Source organism: Bombus terrestris, chromosome 12 (assembly GCF_910591885.1).
Source record: "Bombus terrestris chromosome 12, iyBomTerr1.2, whole genome shotgun sequence".
Lineage (NCBI taxonomy): Eukaryota > Metazoa > Arthropoda > Insecta > Hymenoptera > Apidae > Bombus > Bombus terrestris.
In genome coordinates this window covers 1,571,396-1,595,448 of record NC_063280.1, presented here as the reverse complement: position 1 = coordinate 1,595,448, position 24,053 = coordinate 1,571,396, and the positions used below count along the sequence as shown (strand labels likewise).

At 35.1% G+C, this 24,053-nt stretch overlaps 3 protein-coding genes across 19 annotated transcripts in view; 1 reads left to right on the top strand and 2 right to left on the bottom strand.

Moving 5' to 3' along the window:
- Window positions 1-2,215: 2,215 nt before the first annotated feature.
- LOC100644572 (chloride channel CLIC-like protein 1) lies at window positions 2,216-5,239 on the bottom strand. 8 transcript variants are annotated; one of them, XM_012314519.3, is made up of 10 exons: window positions 5,068-5,239; window positions 4,620-4,737; window positions 4,446-4,529; window positions 4,250-4,388; window positions 3,946-4,173; window positions 3,719-3,865; window positions 3,538-3,643; window positions 3,316-3,474; window positions 3,025-3,242; window positions 2,216-2,915 (listed from the first exon to the last, which is right to left on the bottom strand). In XM_012314519.3, exons 1-10 carry the CDS (start codon window positions 5,081-5,083, stop codon window positions 2,670-2,672), a joined length of 1,461 nt encoding a protein of 486 aa, XP_012169909.1. In that variant the 5' UTR covers window positions 5,084-5,239; the 3' UTR covers window positions 2,216-2,669. The 8 variants fall into 8 exon arrangements, with proteins under 8 accessions (XP_012169909.1, XP_012169904.1, XP_012169907.1 ...); XM_012314514.3 differs by having other exon boundaries at window positions 4,836-5,238; XM_012314517.3 differs by having other exon boundaries at window positions 4,250-4,385; window positions 4,836-5,238.
- An 877-nt stretch (window positions 5,240-6,116) lies between these two features.
- Window positions 6,117-7,740, top strand: LOC100644455 (upstream stimulatory factor 1). Its single transcript, XM_020866072.2, has 4 exons — window positions 6,117-6,288; window positions 6,588-6,966; window positions 7,045-7,197; window positions 7,505-7,740. Exons 1-4 carry the CDS (start codon window positions 6,251-6,253, stop codon window positions 7,709-7,711), a joined length of 777 nt encoding a protein of 258 aa, XP_020721731.1. The 5' UTR covers window positions 6,117-6,250; the 3' UTR covers window positions 7,712-7,740.
- Window positions 7,741-9,728: 1,988 nt separating this feature from the next.
- Window positions 9,729-24,053, bottom strand: part of LOC100648762 (serine-rich adhesin for platelets) — a 132,763-nt gene continuing 118,438 nt past the window's right edge. For 9 of the 10 annotated variants that reach the window (XM_012314512.3, XM_048411066.1, XM_048411065.1 and 6 more), the window contains 11 exons: window positions 18,389-18,784; window positions 18,000-18,102; window positions 17,520-17,708; window positions 15,629-15,840; window positions 14,194-14,294; window positions 12,907-13,223; window positions 12,300-12,671; window positions 11,847-12,209; window positions 11,528-11,741; window positions 11,191-11,433; window positions 9,729-11,102 (listed from right to left, as the gene is read on the bottom strand). In XM_012314512.3, coding sequence (XP_012169902.2) covers window positions 10,963-11,102; window positions 11,191-11,433; window positions 11,528-11,741; window positions 11,847-12,209; window positions 12,300-12,671; window positions 12,907-13,223; window positions 14,194-14,294; window positions 15,629-15,840; window positions 17,520-17,708; window positions 18,000-18,102; window positions 18,389-18,784 — 2,650 coding nt within the window. In that variant the 3' untranslated portion in view covers window positions 9,729-10,962. The remainder of the gene's footprint in view (window positions 11,103-11,190; window positions 11,434-11,527; window positions 11,742-11,846; window positions 12,210-12,299; window positions 12,672-12,906; window positions 13,224-14,193; window positions 14,295-15,628; window positions 15,841-17,519; window positions 17,709-17,999; window positions 18,103-18,388; window positions 18,785-24,053) is intronic. The other variant, XM_048411071.1, reaches the window with a different exon arrangement.

The window sequence follows — 24,053 nt, the reverse complement described above, 5'->3', positions numbered from 1 at the left end:
CGCGCAAGAAACGGTAACATCGTGGAGCCAGATATCCGATTGTTTGTACGGTCACACATTCCACTCGACTACACGCAATAACCCTTCTGTAAATGACTGGCGTAAACTGTCGTAAGGAAAGGTAACAAAAAATGATCGCATGTATCCTCACGAAGCATGGATAAGTTACATCGACTATATCGCAATGAAAGATGGTTATTAAAATGATCGTAGCATATTTTAAGACGAAATTCTGCAAGAACTCAGGTTGAATTGTCTACCTCGCGCCGGGAACGAAGTAAATCGGTTAAAACTTCGTCTTTCCCCCGCCTTGCTTAATTATGTTCCAGCTAGGCATGCATTATGTATTTCACTTTGTTGAAGACTTCGACCGCCTCTGGAAGTTTGTCTTCCGTTGGAACTTTCCTATGGAGTTTCCAATTGTAATGTACCACTTAAAATGAATTATCGATAACTTTCCCGAAAATCTCTTTGAAAGAAATGACAGTACCGGTGCGGCGATAGAAACGATCCAACTTTTCTTCGCGAGTCGTACGAGCAAAGAGGAAAGTTAACCGAAGAAAAATCGGAACTACAATACGAACACTTTGATATTTCGGTACGAACGATATCGGCCAACCGAACAACCAACTATCCTCTATTTTTACATCGGCCACGGGTGCACTTTGTGAATCGATCATCGATTCGTCGATCGGTATTCGGGCGTAACCAGGTGGAAGTCTTCAGAGAACTCTGAGTAACGAAGAAAGCTTCTCGAAGATCAAGACATATATACGTACACACACGTTGGCATCACGCATCAAGCCATGCACACGTTCGATGTCTGGTATCCGAAGTTCTTCAAATTTTTAGCGGTTCACCGCTAACTAATGACGAACCAAGAGACATCAATGGAGCAGATGTAAGAAAGGGCCGTTTGGGTTTCAGGTGAAAAGCCCGGTTGCACGTGCATAGAACGGATCCCGGGTCGTTTTAGATGCAGCCAAGCGCAATTAAGCCACTTTGAAATGAGATAGGTTCGTTATTTTGATAGCCTTCTCGATGCTCGTCGATGCATCTATGATCGAGTCTGCTTTAGACATCGCGAAAACGGATTAAGCTACACTGCACCGAACTTCCACGAAGTCGTGAAAAGTTTGCAGACTCCTTACGAGCGTTCCAAACGCTCGTTTTACGCTTGTAATTTGCTCGATGCTTGTAGTTGCTGAAGCGATGAAAAAAGAAAAACCGTCTGACAAACTGACGATAACGAAGTTAGAAGTTAAACGATTATTCACGTTTTAAAGATATAAGATATTATTTGAATGATTCGCGGTTGATATTATTCAAATTTAAATTTTTAAAATTTTTAATTATAAAAGTAACTAAAGAAAAAACCTTCAAATAATCTTGAGAATATTTAGGTGTAAATTCGTGACAGAACACCGAACGTGCACAAAGGCACGAACATTTTGGAACAAGCATAATATACGTCAGATAAAGGACGATGGTTTGCGGAAACAGAACTAAGGGCCAAACACGTCGGTATACGCGTACCAGTCTCGGTTCTCTTAGACATCATCTCGAGCATGTAATGCATCTATGGCCCTATGAAACCCAACCCTCTGCCCTAAATACATATCGCTCTTTGTTACCTATAAACACACCTGCTGTTCATGGACCTATACACAATTTGAAAAAGTTCTTTAGCCGTTGCTTCGTTCGATCGAGCCATTCTAAATATTTTGATCGACCAGCTCTTACAAATTTTTTTTCGATCTGATAGACAAGCTTTGCACCTTTGGTTTACGTTAGTCAAATTTGTTTTCTTAAACAAAACAATTTAAACATCCAAAAAGTTGCAAGTGATACAGTGTAAAAAATTAATTTTTGCAGTTTCGAACTTCGATTTTTAAATTATATATATTATAATAATTAAATTTAACGAAAATTTTCGAACATAATGTTGAAATTTAATTAGATTCTTGACGAGGTACGTATGAGATGACAAGTTGTTTTGAAACTATGCTGTGTGTGTAGAGACGAAAGTGCTGGTTTGCATAAATAGAATTAATTACAACACAGAACTTAGTTTTGCGGGATCGTCGTCACCTATCACTTCCCCTAATCGTTATTCCGGCTACATCACCAACATCTGCGCTTGTTATGTGCGTATATCCAACGTGGTTTCTACATAAATATGTTTTAAAGTAAATACAAAAAATTCAGCTCATCATAGAAGTACGATATATACGTTTAATAAATTCTTCGTTCCTATTCATTAGGCTGAATTCGCATTAGTACAGAATTTACATATTGTATTAAACGAACATTGCATGTTTATAAAAGTACGTGTATTTAAATATTGGAAATATTAAAGCACTGGAATCACATAATATAAACATTGTTACACCATATTGTAAAAATATCAAATGTCGTTTTCCTTATACAATATGATATAATCACAATCAAACTACAAGCAAAATAAATATAAACAATACTAAAACAATACTTTGTAGGTCACAAGCTGTCAAATACAGTTATAAAATTGATATTTTGGATTCGTTAATTATTAATTTGAGTATTAACAACAAGTAACATTAAGTTTTATGTAATAAAATATTTACTTGATCAAGTACATTAGAAATTAACAGCTTATATATATTACGAAACAAATTATCAATAAATTATTAACCATCCCCTCTACCATCCTTATTTTCTCCTATTATTGTGTCCAATTTTTCTTCTATATGATTATTCGACAATTTACTGTTCTTTATCGTATCACCGCGACATAAATCATCAAAATTTTCTCGAATATCACTATCTGTCACAATAGTTTTTTCTGCGCAATAATCTTTTAAAGCTGGTAAGGCATTCGATTGCTTGACTTTCGGAACATCTTGTATTTGCGGTACGTCGGTACCAGGAGTTACCTAAAAGTTTCGAGTTTTTAAATAACTACATACAAAAGATTTACAATTAAATCTGGGATAAATTTAGTTAAAAATAAAAACAACTAAAACAAAGGAAATGATATATTACCTTAAGAATTATTTGTACAGGTTCTCGATTTTCTAGACTGTGTAATGAATTACCTTTTCCATTTTTTCTCTCATGGCTAATTCCAAATCTCAATAATGGTCCTAAGCCTAAATTAAATGATGCTCCAGACAGAAAGAATGGTATCATTATTATAACAAAACCTATACATATGTACAGCATACATTTTATTATCCATCCATATGTCCAAGGCAGGTTATCTAAAAGATTAAATGAAATTATGAAATCAACTGAATTATTAAGATGTAACTATGAATAAAACTTATCAATTACCTGTAGCATTATTTATAAAGCCAGATATAACAGTTCCTATGTGCGTAACTGGATGAAGAACAACGGTAGTAATAAAATGTGATAATGCAAATGCAGGTGTAATTTTTAGTTTTGGATTAGACATTACTGTTTCATAATATTGCTCACAATCGTCCTTAGCTACAACGATAGAAAGATGACAGTAACTTTCCAGAGCATTTTTCAATGTACCAATATACTTACAAAAGAATGAAACAAACTTGTGCCACAAATTCATCTTATCGGGTTGACATGAAATTGGTATGTCTGAAAATTTCATTTGTGCAGCAACAGACTTAATTTCGGCTTCCTTAAAAGAACAAACATATTTAAGGAATAATATTCTTTTAAAACTGAAATAAAATTATAAGTTAGTGTTATTTACCTTTATAAGCTGCCACCAAGTCATAAAAAAACTCAATATGAATATAATTTGTATAATACACAAAATAGGAAATCTTTGGCCATATCTTATCATTTTAAATGTCACACAAGCCATTATCATTGTAAATAAGATTATAGCTCCATCTGGCTAAAAAATTAAATCAATAAAATTCTTTTCGTATAAATATATAAACCAGAAATATAATTAAACAAAACCAATATTCTTACATATTCTTGTACTGTTCTAAGTATTCTGCCAAAACCTTTGTGCAATACATCAAATATACGTATAGCTTCAAACATATAATTATATCGAGGTTCCTGTATTATATTACTCAGAATTTCATCAATTTCTCTTAAAGATGTTTTATGAATTTGAAAATTTCTAAGTATTTCCATTTGAGAATGGGATACCTGGATCTCTAATATTCCTGTTATTGATGCTTCATTCTCATTCTGTTTCCAAAAAGCAAAATACATTCTTCTTGAACATGTTTGAGAAATTACACCATAAATAATATTAGCCTTTTACCTCTATGCGAATATTTGATAATAATAGATTAATAAGACGCTTATAAAAGATTGCTTCGTGGCTACTATAATTATTTTCATGTTTAAGAGGTTCCAACTCGTTTTGAGCTTCAGTGCTTTCCTGTACTATATCTTTTCTACTGAAAAAGTTAATACTTATAGCATTTACAACATCTGAATATACATTTTATACATACATGTCCATGTTTATTTCTTTATCCATTGTTTTACTGTGCTTATCATAAAAAAATGAATATGGATCTATTAGTTCTTCTGAGTTCCTGTAAAATTATGTATTGTTTAATTTATACATATAATAATATAAATTTCTCCTTATTTTAGATGTAAAAAGAACTTATTAATATTCTTACTCTATATTTTCAAAGTAGTTTTCATCATCACAATGTACAATTAAGATGATTGCAAAGATATGAATCAATAAGAAAATAAATTCGTATGGAGGCTTCATTCTAAAGACAAATAGAAATGCTAAACACAATATTTTCATCAGTTCATATCGTTCAGTTCATTGAAAACGCAGTTCTAAAAATATTGGTGCGTCAATTGTTTCGTAACCTATCTTTTACCTTTTATCGAGTGTACTCTGCATGCATACATGTATATTAAAGATTCATATTTTAATGAAGTATGATTAATATATTAAATTTATATTTACAACAAGTGGTTGAATTTAAATCACAAAATTCAGTAAATTACACACATGGAACAGTGATACCATACTACGATAACATAAAAACACCACCACATATGAAAACGTATAAAAATATGATGACGTTTAATTTATCATAAAATTATTGCCTTTTTTGTTTGTCATTTAATGTCTTTGACGCGTAAAGTCCAAAAATACAAGTCTTAATTTTAAGAATCTAACGGTTTAAAAGTTATGCGTATGTAAAATTTTTAACATATTTTACGCGTTACTCTGACACCATGGTGGCTCCAATCCATGATTCGTTCAATGAGTAGAATCGCTGACTGTACACAAATATACATGAGTATCGGCCATTTTATGGCGGGATTTTGATTTTCGTAAATATTGGATTAGATTCAATTTCATTCTATCCTCTACGACCACCACAAGACGGTTAAAACAAGCTAATATTTGGCGAAGTTTAATTCAGTGCTCATTTGTATTGACCAATCAAATGATTGATAAGAGTAATAATATGACGTCATGCTAATCTATAAAATACGGTAAAAATGCCTATCTTACATATGCATAATTTTTGAACCGTCGGATTTCTAAAGTTCAGGTTTGCATTTTTGAATCCCACGCGTTGAAAATCATTAAATTGAAAATCATTGTATAGAGACTTTGTTATATATACCATATACATTACATATACTTCATTTTTTAATAATATATTTTACTATTAATGGCCGAGCTTAAAATATGGTACTGAATCTTTCCCTAATTGACAGTGCATTTAAGCAGGGAAGTAAACAAAAAATTACTATTAAATGTGCCAATTTTGAATATACGATACTATATTTGATTTTAATCATAACTGATAAATCATAACTACTATATATTAATTTATTGCCATTATTCCTTTATTGCCTGTAATTAATCGTGCAAAAATTCTATAAATATTCTAAATATTTATTCATTAATATTATGATACTATAATATTTGAATCATTATATAAAAGATGTTAAAGAGAAATATATCTTATGCTTCTTATAACTAGATAGTCAATAAAATTATTTATAAAAATATTATTTAAATAGTTTGAGTACAATTATTTTTTAAATGTTATACTTTTATTATAAGAATTTGACACTTTGTATTAAATATGATAATATATTTAATATTTTTATATATTTAAATATTTAATATTTAAAATACGTCATTTTACCTATATAATTTTTTGATTTGTGACGCATTGCCTACAGTAAATAGATTGCAGTGCAAGTGCAATGTAATGCATTCTTATGTGGATAAAGTTTTGATTCAGGGTAATTTGATCTGAACATTACAATGGAAGTTTTAAATCATTTTGGCAATATTGATGAAAGGTATGCTTTTTATTGATTTTGTAATTTTGTGAAATGTTTCTTTTTTACCATAATATAATCATAAAAATAAAATAATGACATATTCTTAATAGAATGTTTTTATTGATTTCTATGAACTTAAAAAAGATGTAAAATAATCTATTTTTTGTTAAATATATGAATTTATATTTATGTTTCGTAAAATCAAATGTATATTTTTATACCATATGAAAATTGGAAAACATAAATGTCTAACGTATAAGGTTATTTCATACCACATTTTTCCGTATATGCTTTTGTAAGTATATAATATTTTATAGTGTGGATGAAAATACAATTAGCAATGACAATGTCGGCGTAGTTTTAGAAGAAGCAGAAATAATAGATTGCGACACAGAAATAGAAACCGTCACAGAAGAAGATAATATTCAGTATCAATTATGTGAAGTAAATAGAAATGATAATGCAGTGGCGTACCGTGTGGTACAAGTTAGTGATAATCATACAAATAACACTGAATTATCAATAGCTGCACCTATAAATAATACAGTTCAAGTCTTGACATCACCTATAAATGGTCAGTTCTACGTACTTAGCAATAGTAATGAAGTAGTTACCTCAGAAACTACAAAAACAGTTGCACCACGTGTTAAACTTCAAATAGATAATCCACAAAATATCCTTACTACCATTAAAAAGGTAGAATATTTTATGTGATTTATATCGAATTGAAATTGCTGAATGATATTAATTATTACTCTATATAATATCATATAGAGAGATGAAAGAAGAAGGGTAACACATAATGAAGTTGAAAGACGCCGTAGGGACAAAATAAATAATTGGATTTCAAAATTGGGGAAGCTCTTACCTGAGTGTGAACAAAGTTCAACAGGAGATGGAGATGTAAAAACCAATTTTGAGTTACAGGTAATATAGTATATATTTTTTATACATCTAAGTCCTATATATCATCCACCAGTTTTTTTTTATTATTATTATGGTATTTTAGTTTAAGGTATTAGGTTGTCCAATAAGTCTTTTCGTTTTATAAGGAAATAAAGGATGTACAACATTTTCCGTTTTATAGTATTTTATCGAATTATGTATGATCCATTCTGTTCTATCAAATTAAAGATCACAACGTTCGACAGATTAGGTTTCATGTTTCTATAAAGATGCGTTGTTGTAAAAGACATATGTATGTCTAATACATATTGGTGTTTTATGTTTACAGAGTAAAGGAGGAATTTTAGCAAGGGCATGCCAGTACATTACAGAATTACGAGATGTTCAAGAAAGTTTCTCACAAAGTTTAGATGAAAATGCTCAATTGTTAGAAGAAGCTAGAACTCTAAGGCAAGTGGTAAATCAATTGAGGAAAGAGAATTCTGAATTAAAAGCTCAAATTGCAAAAAGTACCACATACATACTAGGTACCTAATTTTCGTGAATACATATAATAAATAGTAATAGATGTGGTCTTTTTTATTAAATATCTTTTCCTTGAGTATGATTTTATTTAAAGTATACTACCTTTAATAGTACTCGCGAAAAGTAATGTGTAGGACATATATATAATTCAGTGCAATAAAATAATAATGATGTAGTAATTATAAAATGTTTATTTACATATATTTAACTGAGTATATATTTATATTTTGAAAACAATTGTAAACATTATGTAATTTCAACTGTACATATCATAAACGATAATTATTTATAACGTGAACAATCGAGCAAAAAGGGTAATTTATTATTAAATCATTAAATTAAATATATAAATATACAAAACATTGTGCTATTAATCAATAATTAATCTTTATCCAAAATTTATATGTTATTCAATTTTAAAGTTCCTTATGACCTAGAACATGTTGAAGTTTCCGCTAACGAAGAGTTCTACAATATTTACACTTATAAAGTACAATACCTAATTATTTACATGAAACAAAGCGATACATTATTGTATCAGTTTTTTTTTTTTTCAAATTTTCGGAAGTGGAACGTTCACGTGCATATTAATAACGCACAATTATAAAATATGGCAATCATCAATATGCACGCGCAACTATTTATGTTAAATATAAGGGAAAATATATGCATTCACATACATATGCAACAGCCTAAACTGTTATTCCTGTAACGCCTAGTAATATTATTGCTTCAAAGCACATCATTTTGACGTTTGTGCAAAGTCTGTTTTAGTATTTTCAGAGTAACAATACAAATTTATTAATTCCTAACTATAGAAAGGATATATATTGAATTATTAATTACTTTACGTGTCTTTAATAAGATATAGTCAATGTAAAGAATAAACCATTGCTATGTTGAAACTCCTTTTTTTTTATTTTGTAACTAATGTGTCTTGCGAATATTTGTAATATTACTCTGATAATTTACAGAAGTTTTATTTCTTTACTGATGTTAGTAAAATTCAATGAATGAAAAGTTCTAAATTGTGCAATATGCGATATTATCGTTTCAGCGTTTATAATTAACATATGATATTTCTCTCCTTATGTTTAGTCACATTGGCCATTATAGTTGGTCTTATATAACAATGCTTACAGAGAAATTGCGCTCGAACAAATAAATTTGTCCTATAAAAATAACTCTTAAATGAATTAGGTTCAGCAACAAATGTATCGCTTCTAGTCTAAACATCAATGGTTAATGGTTTCTGTACAGTTGAGTAGGAATCTTGCTCTTTCATTTTGTCATCATATTGTCCTCGTCATATAGTAAATACAATGCCAGGAAATAAGCAAAAATATACTTCTGTGTATCGTTTATGTTTTACAAGTATTTTCTTCTTCTTTTTTCTGCAAAATTGCGATCGAAGATAGAATAACAATTATTTTTTTTTATGAACGTATATTTCGAAAAATATATATGCATTAAGATGATGAAAAGTGTCAGGAACGAACAAAAAAATATTTAGTGAACATATTGGCAGTGTTGAAAACTTTCACAATTGATGGATCAGCTTTTTTGAAACGTTAATTGAATTGTACTCGATAAAGAATTACAGTGTGCACGTTTCCATTATTTTTTACATACAAAACACAGAGGTTTTTGCTGACTGGCTTTCATCGTAATATTCTCGCAACATTTTTCTGTACAAGAGTAGAAAAACTTGAAAGATATCTCAGATGATTTTTTTCCCGTTTAGAAACTGCTACAGCAGCAGTAGAAAACAAGCTTGATATGCGAGTATTTACATGTTTAGTGGTACCTATATCATTAATACTGTCGCTCCATATTCGACGTAGAAATATAATTCTCCGTCCATTTACCAAAAATTTAAAACCTTCGTACAAACTACGATGAGTATTATGGTTTACTGCTTTAGATGAAATGACGATAATTTTAGGCAGTAAAAGGGCGTGAAACAAGTTAAGATTCTTTTCTTTTTTTATGATACTATGTACTGTGATACGTTTTGCTTCACTGAGAGAAAATTTCAAGGTATGATATTTGTGTCAACGTTGTTTCTCTTTATTTCAATGTGCATACTAGAGGAGACTATCTAAATGGTTATCAAACCAATAATGCAGTTGGAACGTCTTTCATTCTGCAGTAATAAATATATCTACTTTTAGCGAAATTCTGTTACGCTTTGATTATACTTTTCTCTCAGTGCTACTCTCCGTACCTATTTGCTCAAGCATTTCTCAATCAGTCTTTATTACCATAAAAAAACACGTGGCCACTGCTAATCCATTCATTGCTTACAACGTACAAGCGGTTGCATTCCCATAATGCTAAAGTTTTATCACTGGTGTTTTATGTGATTCCGTGATAAGAGTGACTAGTACTTTCTCTTTAGTACTGCAAAAGCTCGCTATCGGCTTTACACATAATATTCATATATATCTAATAGTAAGTGCATTCATTTTTTTAGTTTATGCAAGCTTTTTTTCTTCAATAATATTTTCTATTTCGTCCTGCCTCGATACTTATCGCTTTGCCTTTAATAGTTCAAACTTTCTGCACGTTATTCTTTTCCATTTTGTAATATTGTTCGTTTCGTCTAAACATTGCTTATATGAATTTATAATTATGCTTAATTAGTAATATTTCTTGCGGTTATACTTTGAACAAACAACGGTTATCATTTTTCTGAAAACAACTAAGTGATAATACCTTGTCACTCCGTGATTGCAGTGATCTGTGTGATTGTAAGACGACAGAGCACAGAATCTAGAAGAATCCTCTTCGAGGCAGTGAAATAAATATCGCTAACGATATCGACAAAGTTATACTTCCTTTTTATCGAACTGCGTGTGATTTAAATTAAACGAGAATAACTACATTCAGACCGACGAAAATCGTAGCGTTTTGCTTACCCTTTTAACAGGACGTACCGATGTTGTTGAATCGACAACGACTAAGAGATAAAACTTAACGATTAGATAAATAAAATACCTTCGTTCCATACACGTGACAAGCGCTTGTTATCGTTTGCTTTCGTACAGATTAAAACAAATACGATGTCCGTTTGTTTATTCAAATATTCTTAAATGTCGGAACATTGAAGAAAATCCGAATAAATCTCGATGTGCAGAAATTTTCTGAGAAATGTTTCTTGAACGACAAGTAATTTGTGAATCACGGTTGCGAAGCAACGATTAAGCGCTTCTCGTCAGACTTTCACAAGTCAATGTATGGTACGAAGGTAGGCCTGTCTCAGGACGGCTGAAGTCGCGTGTTTTTCTTGCTGCTACCGAACGTGAACCAAGTGCCAACTTTACGTCCTAACGAGTTTGTGGTGGCTTGCCCAACCATTGTAGGCATTTCGTAAGCCGACTCTCTTTTGTACGTTTTGTCTGTAATTATTCAATTCAGACAATTGTAATAATATCATAAGTTTAAAGTACTTATTGTAAAGGCTCAGACAATAATTATTTTACGTACTGCGAGGTTTAATTGGCGGTCTATTCTGCTGTCTCGTTGCTGCGATCCTAGCTAATTGCCTGGCCGCAGCAGGGAACTCCAATCCGTCATTTCTGTCCTGAGCAACCAGTCTCCTTTCCTCGGTCATGGCTGCCAACCATCGACGCTTTTCTTCCGCTGTGCGACAGCAGAATAACAACCACTTATCTCGAACACAACTGTATACTTTCAAACAATGCCTTACTGTCACACCTAGTTGGTGATCTGTGAACAAACCATTAACAATTTACGATTGAAATATTAAAAATAAAACTAGAACTAGATGATGTATTAATGAGACACGGTTTGAAAAATTTACCTTTCCCATCGGGAACATCGATCACTTCGCTCGTGTCGAGATAAATTCGTCCCTTGTACACATAAGTATTTCGCTTTAAGATATCCTTCTTACAATACACTAACTGGTGGTCGAATAGGAAAAGTGTGATATTATTTGTCCACATGCCGGTAGTAACTCTCACAGCTTCTCCTTGATAAATTAATTGTGACGAAACTTCTATGAGATCTTCACCCTATAGTATTAATAAAAGATATTAAAGTATAACACCATCGAAATAAGTGAGAGCTTCGAAATAATATTGTACAAATAAATTTCATTATCTCTCTAGGATTCCTACCTCCCATCCTTCCACCCTTAGTTGCCATGCAGCAAGTTTTTCTAGGCTCTCCATCCGTCTCTTTCTTTCGTTAATCAAAACCGCAACATCTCGCATCGCTTCTAGAGCTTCCTGAATCTTATGGTAATCTGGATGATCGGTTTTCGTATATTTCAGTAATTCTGCCAATTGGAGTGGATACTTGCATATCCGCTGTACTGGTGTCAATAAATATCCGTCCAAAGGAATTTCTATCAGCCCTCTCATTAACCTGCAGGCTTCGAAGAACTTGCTATAACGATTATGTTGGTATAACTCCTGTAAAGTGGCGGTAGCCATCGGATGACTGTTGCAGTACTCAGAATACATACGAAATCCCGCTCTCTGAAACAATTTTTAATATCATAAAATTAAAGCAAACATTGCTATTGAAATAAATATCTAATGGATATTAAATAATTTTGATGTCCTTACATGATTTAGAAAACATTCACCGACGCAGCTCTTGTATGGAGCACTCCAGTCGATTCTAGTTTCCAGATCCTTCAAGAATTCAGATTGGAAGTCCAACAGCTCCTCGAGATTGATGAAAATCGTTTCTATCTGCTCGTCTGTAAACATATCCGTACGCCGTCGACATTCGGCTATGTAACCCTCCGCAACATCCCTCAGTATTTTAACGAAATCCCTTTCGGTTTGAACTAGTTCACGAACTACGCTCGTTCTGACTTGTTCATTTGATAACAGCGAAACACTGGTACGTCTTCTTAGTTGCGAATTTGACGCGCCTCCAGAGGCCATCGCCGCCAAACAATCCTCGACAGTATCTTCTTGGCTTACGCGTAACTGAAGACATAAAGTTCAATACAATTCATTGTAATTCCACAGTCATTTTGATTCATGAATGAATCGAAAAAAGTTATAACTTTCGCTAATAAGTATACATAATTACTTGTAAAATTTTGCTTTATTTTTTATTTCAGTTAAAATAGTAGTGATTGCTTTAAAGTGAGAAATATTATATTAACCGAAATTTCTGATATTTTTAGTGTAAAGATCTTAAGAAAAATTGGTCATATACCCTAACAAATGCAGCCGGGAACCAGCCATGCTCTCCTCTACAACTGCCCCACCACCAGTCTTTGTCTAGGTTGTCCAAAACTTCGATCACATCGCCAGCACGAAAAGCTAGCTCCTCTGGTTCCATCGCCACGTGGTCCCAAACAGCTTCAGCCAGGATTACAACTTCTTCGTCCATCGTCTGCTCGAAGGATTTCTTTCTGTCCGTCAAAGAGGCGATGGAGGATTCCGAATCAGACATCATTTCATCGTCGGACGTTCCACCTCTTCCATCTTGTTCGTCCTCAGACAGGACGTTTCCACCGGGCAACCTCGCGCCTGATTTTAAACAAAACGACTCTTGTCTTTATCGTGAAAAGAAAAAAAACGAGTTCGAGATCCGAGGATCTTTTGTGTTTTGTATCTGTCGATGTGTCAGTATTGTTTTGCTTTCGTTTTGTTGCTTATATCTGTTAACACGAGAGAACAATCGTATACAAAAAATCACCCTGTGTAGGTATCCATCGCAGGCTTGCTGGTGTTGGCAGCAAAAGATTAAAAAATCGTTTATCACGTTTCATGTGAGTAATTAGTCTTCTCGTAGAGCTTTACGAAACATAGTACACGTGGAAATATTTCTTGAATATTTTCGGTAATAAAGAAGATGAAATTCATTTTTCTTAATTATCGAAATGTTTCGTGAAACTCTCTAAGGGTGGTTAATTTCTACTGCACCTTGCAAACATAAGCGTATTCACAGAAAGCAATCCTTACAGAACGAAGATATCAACACGTTTAATACAGGAGTGTTCCGCATTCCTTACTGTTAAGAACTCTTCTTACAGGTGCGTTTTGTTACGACGGCTTTGAGATTTTTACAAAGGGTGCCATGCTAACTTAGAGCACTGCCGGAAATAGTGATCTAGAGAGAAACTGGATATCACTGGAGTAGAGAAAGTGTGCACTAATCTTCGTCAACGGGTTGGCTACCAGTGTGCTTTCATACCAAGCAAACAAGCAATGTGCTCCTCTCCGAAAAAAAAAAAAATATAAATGATCACGTATTTTTTAAAAAATAGTATCGATATTCATATCTTCAAAATTAAAAAATTCAGTGTTACAATGTGACAGCATGTCAGTGTGTTAATGTGTAACTATAACAGTTTGCAGTTAATCAAAGTGTATAACGTGAAAGAAAATATTACTTATTTGCTTGGAAGGAAAGAAAGGAAAGTATGTGGTCTACGTTAGAACTCAAACAATATCAACAAGTAAAGTTCGATTTTAATTTGGCAAGTGTTAGCATTACCTGCAGTTTTGGTGCGCATCAAGGGTGATAGCTGATTGATACCCAGTGGTTGACTAAGTGAACGCCTCAAATTTGTCCGAGAACTCCTCCCTTTCGCGTTACTGGGACCAGAATAAGATCGTCGTTAATTTTTCTTTTTAACTGCACATGGTCGGAAAAGGATCAACAAGCTTTGTGTTTACGTAGAAGCATCGATACAACATTCAGCAACGAATTACAATAGGTAAATATATATATATATATACATACGACAAGGTATACATGTGTATACAGAGTGGTTCTGTAAATTATCCTACCTCAAAAAATGCTCGTTTCTTCGTTCTTAAAGTAACGCTTTCTGCTCGTAGATAATGTCTCGTATTTCTTTTATTTATTTATTTTTTTTTTTTTTGTTTACTGAATTCAATTTTCTGTTATAGACCTATTTTAAATTATTTTGCTACTTTCTCCTAAACTTGATGGTGTATTGCTAACGTTTTACATTTGTATTCATATTTTACATAGGTTTTAGACGTTTAAGTAGTAGATGAGGATCTTTAAGTGGAACCTTCTATCGCTACCACGTTACCATAAAAGTCTGCATTAAAAATGGAAAATCCTTTTACATAAAAAAATAAAAAAAAATAATCGAAAAAGTACGAAAGAACCACTCCGTACATAGTAACGCGTGACAGACCAACTGTTTTACGAGGAAAAATTAAAAGAAAGTGGTTTGTTATAATACCCGTCTACCTACCACTATTCTCCCTCGATTTACTGGAAAGGTTCGAGAATAAAGAATTTAAATTTCGTCAAGGATAATCTTTCAAGGGATTGTTTTGATGATATTGTAATGTCATGCTATGATTCCTTCCGAATTGAACAAAATTTAAAAAAAAAGAGGAGAGAAAAAAATAAATAAAAAAAGAAGAGGAAAAGAAACAGCGAATCGTTCAAGGGTAATGCCTGCTCTTTTTTTCAAGAATAGACCATTCAGATTTTCAAACAAGTGACAAACGGAACACCTAGATTTTTCCATGTTTTTTTTTCTGCGTTCACGCACTCGTTGACTAACGGAGAGAATAATATATCCTCGAGTATTTGAAACCCAAGCAATCGCCGTGTACATTCCGGAATACAAATATAAAAATTGTAAACGTTACAGCCCACGTCTCTTTCAACGTATACAATACTGTATTTCAGTTGGATTTTCGTTAGAATCAACATTTACAAAGTTATTGAGGCGTTTCAAATCTGGAAGTGTCCGAACCTGTACGATAATAATAACAAAAGTTTCGAGCGTATCGAAAATAAACAGGGAAATTTCGCCAGCGATTGCGTCAGGTTTGCAGCTCTCTCGTCAGAATTGACCCTCGCTCGCAGTATGGCAAAAAGTCAATGAGGCGTTTGCGATAGGGTGCGAAAGCACGGGACGGATCACGATCATTAAACCCACCTTCTCAGCGTAACGATGTCATGGGAGGAGTGCCTCGGACTGAGTCTAGGAGGCCTCGTCTTGATCGGTGATGGCGTCGAGAGCATCCTGCGGTAATTGTGCGCGTGGCTGTAACCAGACCTCGTATCCCACTGGAGTAACCTCTGACCTCCTAAATCACTGTTCGTTCTGCGTACATGCTGGTGCCTCGACGTGCGGCTCTGAAGATCCGCCTGAAAGTATTACACATCCTTTCGTTAACATCGACTTTTCAACGTTCGAATGATAAGCAACGATGCAGCTCTTCTGGGTGTGTGACGTTAAGCCAGTCTTCCAGAAAATTGCTTGATCATCAAGCTAGCCAAGTGCCGTTTCCATCTCTGCTTACGATTAGATATACACCGTGGAATTTTGTTAATGCACAAACACCAATAAATTTTAGCATTTTCAGTTACGTTCACAGCGTGGAAGTTTATGTACTCGTGGTAGATACATTAGTAGCCAAATTTGTGGATTAGAATGCACACAGTGATGTTAGAAAAGAGGTGCCATATTATTGGTGTCACGCTCGTCGAATTAGATCCACGTTACATTTATTATTCAAATTTTTATGTTCTACTATTTACCTGTGTTTCGCGTCGGTCAAAAAAACTTTTAAACGTTTTTAGCCCAATTTTGGATTCCATAAAGCTTAAATTTCACTGTGAACAGACACGTTAACGGGTTCATATCTTTGACACGTCTTTGTTATATATGATCACACAGGCAAAAATACGGTGACGAAAGCAAACAGCGATGACTCGACTTTTGTCCATGATTCCATAAATCGTGTTCGGTCGGGTGCTCGGTCCGATATCAACTAACCAGGAGTGTGCTTCCTCTCCTCGTATCCTGGCCAACGCGATATAGTCTATGACTGCGTATCAGTGACTGCCGGTGATCTGTACGAGCGTGGCTAAACCGTACACAAACGTGAGTAATGCGAGTTATTGTGTCAAAGGAAACAGTCATATGTGTCGCCTGATAATGGTTACAAATGTGCGACTCTCTCAATAGCAATTATACACGACCGACCAGGCAAGAAATGGGAGAAGAAGGATGGGCGTCGATAAAGATGATGTGACACGAGGACTAGAATTGCACACGAATCAAATAAAAGCAGTAAAAACGTACATATGCAACATCCACGACAAATGGATTGTTTTCACGCCATCGAAAGCAAAAGCGTTTGTCTTCGGAATCTTCGTTTCTTGGTATCATACCCATACAATTGTTATATGGAATTAATTGTTCACAGTCGAATAAAGTTATAATGGAGAGAGTGTTTCGTATTTGAAAGATTAAATAAGAACAGTAAAAAGAGTTGTCGATCGAAATGTTTCTGGACCCAAATACAAAGGAACGATGCGAATAACGCCATTGCGATCTTATAGTACCGATATTTTATGATCTGGTTAGCTTTATATTTCTAACGAAATGATGCAATATATACGAGAGTACGATTCCACTATGGAAAATGTAATCCTAGTGCAGGCGAGAAACACAACGTCGCGTCGTTGCAATTCCGTGACAGTGATGTTGTGCAATTGTACGGTATCTTTATATTTCTCGTAGCAGGATCACACGCTCGTATGTATTGCAACATTAAAAATATAATTCTACAGCGGTCCTATATAATCGCATAGGGTCATCACGAGATCGCAACGAGGTCGTGTCGCTTTTCTGCACCAGATATGGTGCACAAAAGTATATACAAAACACTTTCTAGTTTGCGGTGCTCCTATTTAGTCAACGACGTTAAGCACAGATACAGCGATGACGAACAACTTCTCGTGCGGTTGGCGGTTGTTAATAATTAATACGAAGATTGGACGTAGCAGGGCAAACGGGGGCAAAGAACGATAGTCTTTACCTTAAATTTGTCGATCAGTATCTGGTTGATGAGCTCGGACTGGGGTCGTGATTTGTCAGCGACTCGCCTACGAAGGGCTGGAGGGCTGTCCGTCTCGTCTTGGACGTCCGTATCGTGGGACTCGGAGCTATCACCACCCCCCATCATTCCACCACCACCACCCCCAGTCAATGCTCCACCAGATACCATCTATATCGTTTACAATTTATTTCGTTACTCATCGAATCTACGCTGGATATGTTTCTTATTTTCCGATACAGAGAGTCCATCGACTGGCGTGACGCTTCATAGGAAAATGAATTTTCTAAAACGGGACTAGTTGCATGGATGGTTGTATCGATGTACACTAATATCCTCCAGGCAGGGAAGATTCAAGGAAATGCTGTGCATCTCGTTAGTTTCGCTAATTTGAAATTTAGATCTCTTCTCCTACGAACTAAAGTACAAACACGTTTTATCCACGATTCGCTGTTTTCTTACCTCGATTTGTATTCCACTATCTCCGCTGTTGCATTTCGCGTTTCTGGCAGCTTTGCTGCCCTTTTTTCTCTCCTTACTGCTTCTCCATACAAGAGGGCCAAACCTGTGACGAAGATTTAATACTTATTTATTTTTATTCAAATTGAGAATGGAATTTTTTATTTGCAAGGATTTAATTTTCTTACGAAATAGAAATAATGATTTCTTCTATGTGGATTTCTATGCAAATCTATATTTTTATAAACAAAACTGACGAAATACAACTTAAGTAGAGATTTACTTATATATTGAAAGTTACAACGACAACTTTACTTTAAATGTTTCATATATCTTCGAATTTTTGATAAATGCATAAAAGTTCGCAATTTAAAAATGACAATCGGACTAACCGGAATTTCTGGTCATTATTGGTGTCTTCTTTGTGTTGAGGGGTCTGTTCCGTGACAATCGGCGGTTCCCTTTCCTCCTCCTCGTCCAGAGGGCCGGATCCATCGTTATCTTCGGCCGGGCATTCGCTTTCGTTGCTCTCCTTGCTGCCCTTTTTGTGGAACCTCAAGGAGAAGCTCTTTCTGAATTTCTGCAAAACGCTCTCTTGCTGGCTCTGCGTGCTCGAACGAGGAGGATTCTGGGTCCCGGAAGCGGTCACAAGATTGGCACTTAAGTTAGAGGGCTGCTCTTGAAGACGCGAGTGGGAGACCAAGGGAATTGTCGCCTCCGCCAGAGGATGCTCCGTTGTTACGTGACCTGTTGTACCCTCATCCTCTTCGTCTCCCGACCACTGTCGACTGTTCGGAAAATAACAAAATCGAACTTTCAGTACTTGTAGATAGACGTATTTTACGTAAAAATATTATTCCTCAAATCTAATCGAAACGGCTAAAGTTGATTTGCGAATGATGGGAAGCTAGTTTAATCTAACTTCAGCAATTACTTGATTAAATATTAAACGTAAAATATCAATGCAAATTATATTTTGTTTAAAAATTCCTTTGTTAAGAAGATTTGTGGTATAACACGTTTGAAAATGGCATCACCGAAGCCCACTGGGACATAGAATCTGATTTCAAATTATATTATAAAATTATATTATTATTATGAATTATTATTATGAAATTATATTATAATTTATTTCTTCAAATTCAAGTCCGTCGTAGTCAGTATCGTTACATTGTTGCGATCCGTTGCGGATGGGTTAACCGAGGAAAATGTAAATCCATACATCAACTCTGACCTCTTTCTATAGAAAATATTCTAACCATATCGAAAAAGAAATAAAATAGAATCGCATGCATCAAAGGAAGGAGTATATGATGATTTCTCTAAACTCCAAAGAATCAATCAATTCAACATACACTTTGTCGTAACGAAAAGAAAAGATTACGTCCGACTATTTCTCGAGCTGCTGGCACGCATACATAGGAATTAATAGGTGCGAGCAGCGATTGTTTCGATTATTCGTTTAATCAATGGCCCATTGTGATCGCGAGAGGAAAATAATTTACGGGCCCTAGGAAACTCAACCACCGTTTCTTCCCGCGGCGCAGAGGCTGCGGCAAACACGGGTCGTAAAACTGATAGATCACGAAGGTGCGCACGGCAATTTATGCGGCTGAACATCGAGCACGGCAGCTGACCAGGTGTCTACACAAGGCTGTATAACGGAAACGATACCGTCGCGAGTAGCCTCCTCTGTGTATGTCGCTTCTGGAGAACGGAAACCTGCGGCTTCCAAATATTTCGAAATTTTCGCGAATCACAAGTGTATCGCGTTCCCATACTATGACGTATTACGTATCATTTTCGTGGAACGCTGATTCGTTCTATATCGAGAAACTGCACTACCGTTCGTTGCTTATTTAAAAAGCGCGTACCATTATTTTGCCGCAAGTATCTTTATTTTATTTCAAAACACGAAAAAGTTTTGTGAAAATAGTAAATGATTTTATACAGAACGAATATTACTGTGAAAAGTTCTTCTTTTGATTTGAAATGACCGAGACTATTGATACGACTTTTAACGAAACTATCGAACCAAGTAAAACATTACTCGGCGACTGTGCTACTTGAAGACGTTATTAATTAAGAGTTATTCATATAATCACATATAATCATGAAAATCAGATTCTCGAATTTGTTTTTAAAACGTCTCTCGTTTTACGTAATGGAAGATATGTGATTCCTGTTTGGAATGAGATCGGTTCTGGAGAAATACGATCGAGAAAAAAAGAAACATTCTTCTCTTTTTTTGTATTTCCGAAAGTAAAAGATAACTGCGTAGACGTGTTTCGTGTTTTGCGTTCTCTTTCGAAAATAATGAAATTTCTGAGTCATTATTTTTGTCCTTCGCGAGTTAATTACGCGCCCACAAAACATATTTTTTCTTTTACGTCACAAACGTAAAGAAAGTGAATTAACGTTACCAAGTTGTAGTTGCTAGAATCAACGATACTCTTTCGTGTTCGCGGTTTTTCTAAGTCAGATTAATAGGATAACATGCTGCAGCGTCACGTACCACATCATCGAGAGGATTCTATTCTCTTCCAGGTTAACGTTTATCCGATGTATTTTATTATTTTTTGCTTGATCAACATTTTACGTCCACGGTCTCGTCACGTTTCTCCCTCTACTCTCTGAAACTTCTCGCGATGAAAACACGAGCACTTTTTACACTGTTCGAAAACACATTAAACTGAAAATATTCACGCATAACCGACGCCGGTATCCTGTTTGTTATGATAAAAAGTTTGTTTTAAAAAATTTGGTGCAAATTTATCACTTCTTAGAAGAAAAAAGAAAGAAAAAAGAAAGGGGAACAAAAATATTCTCTCCTTCACAGTTCTCTATTTATACGATTCAAGCCTGGATAATAAAATCCTCGAGATTATTCGACGCACGAAAAACCACTTGCAACCACTTTTAGACAGGAAATGCGTCGAGTGACGGTGTAGAGGCGACTAAAACCTTCGGCCAGTACACCAAACCACCATCATATGCATGTACACGTTCGTGTCTCGTGCTGCGCTCGCAGGCCTATACAATCCGTGGCATAAAGATATTCACGGAAATCGTTCTTCCTGTACGCTAGAATTTTTATTTCACGACAAAAGCCTACCGCCGTTGTTCCGAGGTTCCAACGAGGAACCGTCACTTGTTGATCGGCTGCGATATAATTACGAACACGCACATTCTCCTTTATAATTCGTCCTCTTCTTTACAACGAACGAGTTACACTTGGATTACAAAGCTCATAAAGTCAATGTCTAAAAAAGCGAATCTACGAGAAACTTCAATCACTCAAACGCACTCAAGACACAATCACCAAAGCGAGCAACACGATTCTTACGGTTGTTCGATCAAGGGTAGAAATTGCAGCGAAAAGTTCGAATGTCTTGGTAAAAGCATCGGATACATTTGTACGATAGCAATTGGTTTCGTGGAGTCACAGAAGAGGTATTGTACGCGAAAATACAAGGCTCACACTCGAAATAAGAAAATTGATCGAAACTACTTTGGCCCACGAGGAAGTGCATTGAACGACGAGCTGCGGCCGACTGAAGGCTCCGGCAGCCACACAAATCCAGTCTCACGTGTGTCCCACGTGCCTTTGTGTGTGTACACGTGCATGCGTGTAAGGTTTGTGTGCCAGTGCACCTCGTGAACTCTTCCGAGAACAGATTTCAAGGGTCGCTTCAGGTATACCGACACGCCGAGGGGTTGCTCGTTTTCCCCCACCACGTTTTACACGCTGTTTTTTTTCACTTCTCCTTTCATTCCGTTCCACCCTCGCTTTTCGTTCCTTTTTTCCTTCTTTCTCTCTCTCTCTCTCTCTCTCTTTCTCTCTCTCTCTCTCTCTCTCTCTCGGCAGAGCGAACTGTGGACGGAAGAGGTGCAGCCAAGAAGTGCCATCGTTAGTCTCCACAAAAGGTACTATTTATCCATTGTAGTGACAGTGGGCCGCTGGATTCTCTTTCGTCTTCTTTTTAATCGCCAGAATTTTTACTGTCCTATCATAAATGCGCCGCCTTCCACGTACAAATTTGACACGCCACGCCGCGCCGCGCCAAATCTCTGGCTCTTTGAGGATTCTGCTAGTCTCCGTTGTCCTCCCCTGCTCCTCCTTTTGTTCACAGAGCAAATCGGTATACTGCAATCTTCCTGTGTCTGCGATGGTTCAGAGAAACTGTGTCGATCCGGTGGTCCGTTTTTGTTCTTCCCTTTGCGCATTTAAAAAGTTTCCAGCAGAGGGAAGGACAACACATTTTTCAATCGCAGATACTGTGAAAACTGTAGTAGTTCTATGTTCCTTTTTCGAGCGTTTCTCGGATTTTCTAGTATTTTCTAATCGACAACGTTCGAAGACGTCGTTTAACACTAGAACTATTAATGACTGAAAAAAATCGAAGTGAAATATACATTTGTAAATTGAAAGTGATTGAAACATCTAAAAATATGACAAAGTAAATTGAAAAAATGTCTGCGAAGAATTTCTAGAAAGTTGTATTCCTCTGTTAGTTCTATTGTTAAAGTAACTCGAGGTACGTTGGAATTCTTTGTAGGTAGGTCAGACAAAAATTTGTAAAAAAATTTCGCTAAGGGGAAACTTGGAAATATTGGTCACGTTCGTAATGTTATCGTTTTTCATGAAGTACCGGTCTGTCGACGAACTCTTCTATCGTTTTCTCGACTATGTGACTTCTGTGTAGCGAAGGCACATGGAACATGGAACAAACGATAACTTTCCTTTTTATCGATTTGTGTTCAAATCTAGTACCGGCACGTGTAGGTGGAGTACGCTCGATTTTTGTAAGTATCACGTAGGCGTTTAAATCAGCTCGGTACTGTTTTCACGAGAAACCAATAGATAGTTAATTTGTTCGATCATCGATCATTTATAAATTTCTCCTCGATCCCTTTGATCTCTCGAAGACGATGTAACCGTATGTAGACTGGAACGAATCGCTTGTAGATCTTTGGGTAACGGATCTTTAAGCATTTTATTATAATGAAAATTGTCTTACAGATCGAAGTGATACGAAAACTTGCAACTTGTGCCCTCTATATAGATCGTTCCTCGTACAGAAATTTTTATACGAGTTGCAAATTTTTCTAGAGAGATATTAATAAAGAAAATTTTATCAGTTTTTATATGGTTAAAGGAAGTTAGAAAGTTTTCGATGTTTGTGAAAGATAAGGCTAAGTTCTTTTGTTAATGGGCCATAAGATGGACTGAGAATTAAAAAATATAAAAACTTAATATCCACCGTTAAAGCTTCGTAAAAAATACCGTCGATATTACAAAATAATTCGAAGGATGGATTTATACGATTTTTAAACAAAAGGATTTTTAAGGAGAGACAAGTTTGAATTTTTAAATTTGAAACGTTGTATTTAGATTCTGATTCAAATCCTCAGACTTTTAATTATACGTAACTTTATCTGAAATTCTGCAAGCATTCATTTTATTTTCACATTGTCAACTTCAAAAATCAAATCGAAGATAAAGTTGCTAATTACAGAACGAAATTTTATCGGATTTCAGGAACTTTTAATTAAATTTCCTCTCGGCAGGATATTTTTCTTTAAACTCGTTCTGTTGTCTTGGAATTCAAATTTTTAAATACAAAACATTTACGCGCAATTGAGAATTAGTTTGCAGCGTCAAATAGAGCGTAAGTGGAAGGCAAGTGACTCAGGCGAGTCATGAATGCAGAACTTGTCGTTCTCCAAAACTTCGAATCAGAATAATGCCGGGCTGCGTCTCATTGTCGAGGCTACCAAGTTGAGAGAACTTTCGAAGCGAAGAAAATTAGCGTTCCGATAAATTGTTATCGCTTCGATAAAACTACCACCAGCTTTTACCATTAGAGGCTCTTTGATCGAACTAATAACAAAGGGATCCTACGATTTTTCTTATAAATTCTAACACATTTAAGAAAAAAAGCAACGCGATGGTAGAAACTTAGCAATATGCGAAAGAATTTTCTCATAAAAAAGATCTCTAGCAGAAATTTCAGAACATAACACAAGTATTCCGTGTATAACACGATACTTTTA

Coding starts and splice junctions, on each gene's coding strand:
- LOC100644455 (XM_020866072.2), top strand. CDS start 6,251: ATGGAAGTTTTAAATCATTTTGGCAATATTGATGAAAG. Junction 6,967..7,044: donor TCCTTACTACCATTAAAAAG/GTAGAATATTTT, acceptor AATATCATATAG/AGAGATGAAAGAAGAAGGGT. Junction 7,198..7,504: donor AAACCAATTTTGAGTTACAG/GTAATATAGTAT, acceptor TTATGTTTACAG/AGTAAAGGAGGAATTTTAGC.
- LOC100644572 (XM_012314514.3), bottom strand. CDS start 4,866: ATGTATGCATGCAGAGTACACTCGATAAAAG. Junction 4,738..4,835: donor CAGAGTACACTCGATAAAAG/GTAAAAGATAGG, acceptor TATTGTGTTTAG/CATTTCTATTTGTCTTTAGA. Junction 4,530..4,619: donor AACTACTTTGAAAATATAGA/GTAAGAATATTA, acceptor ATAATTTTACAG/GAACTCAGAAGAACTAATAG.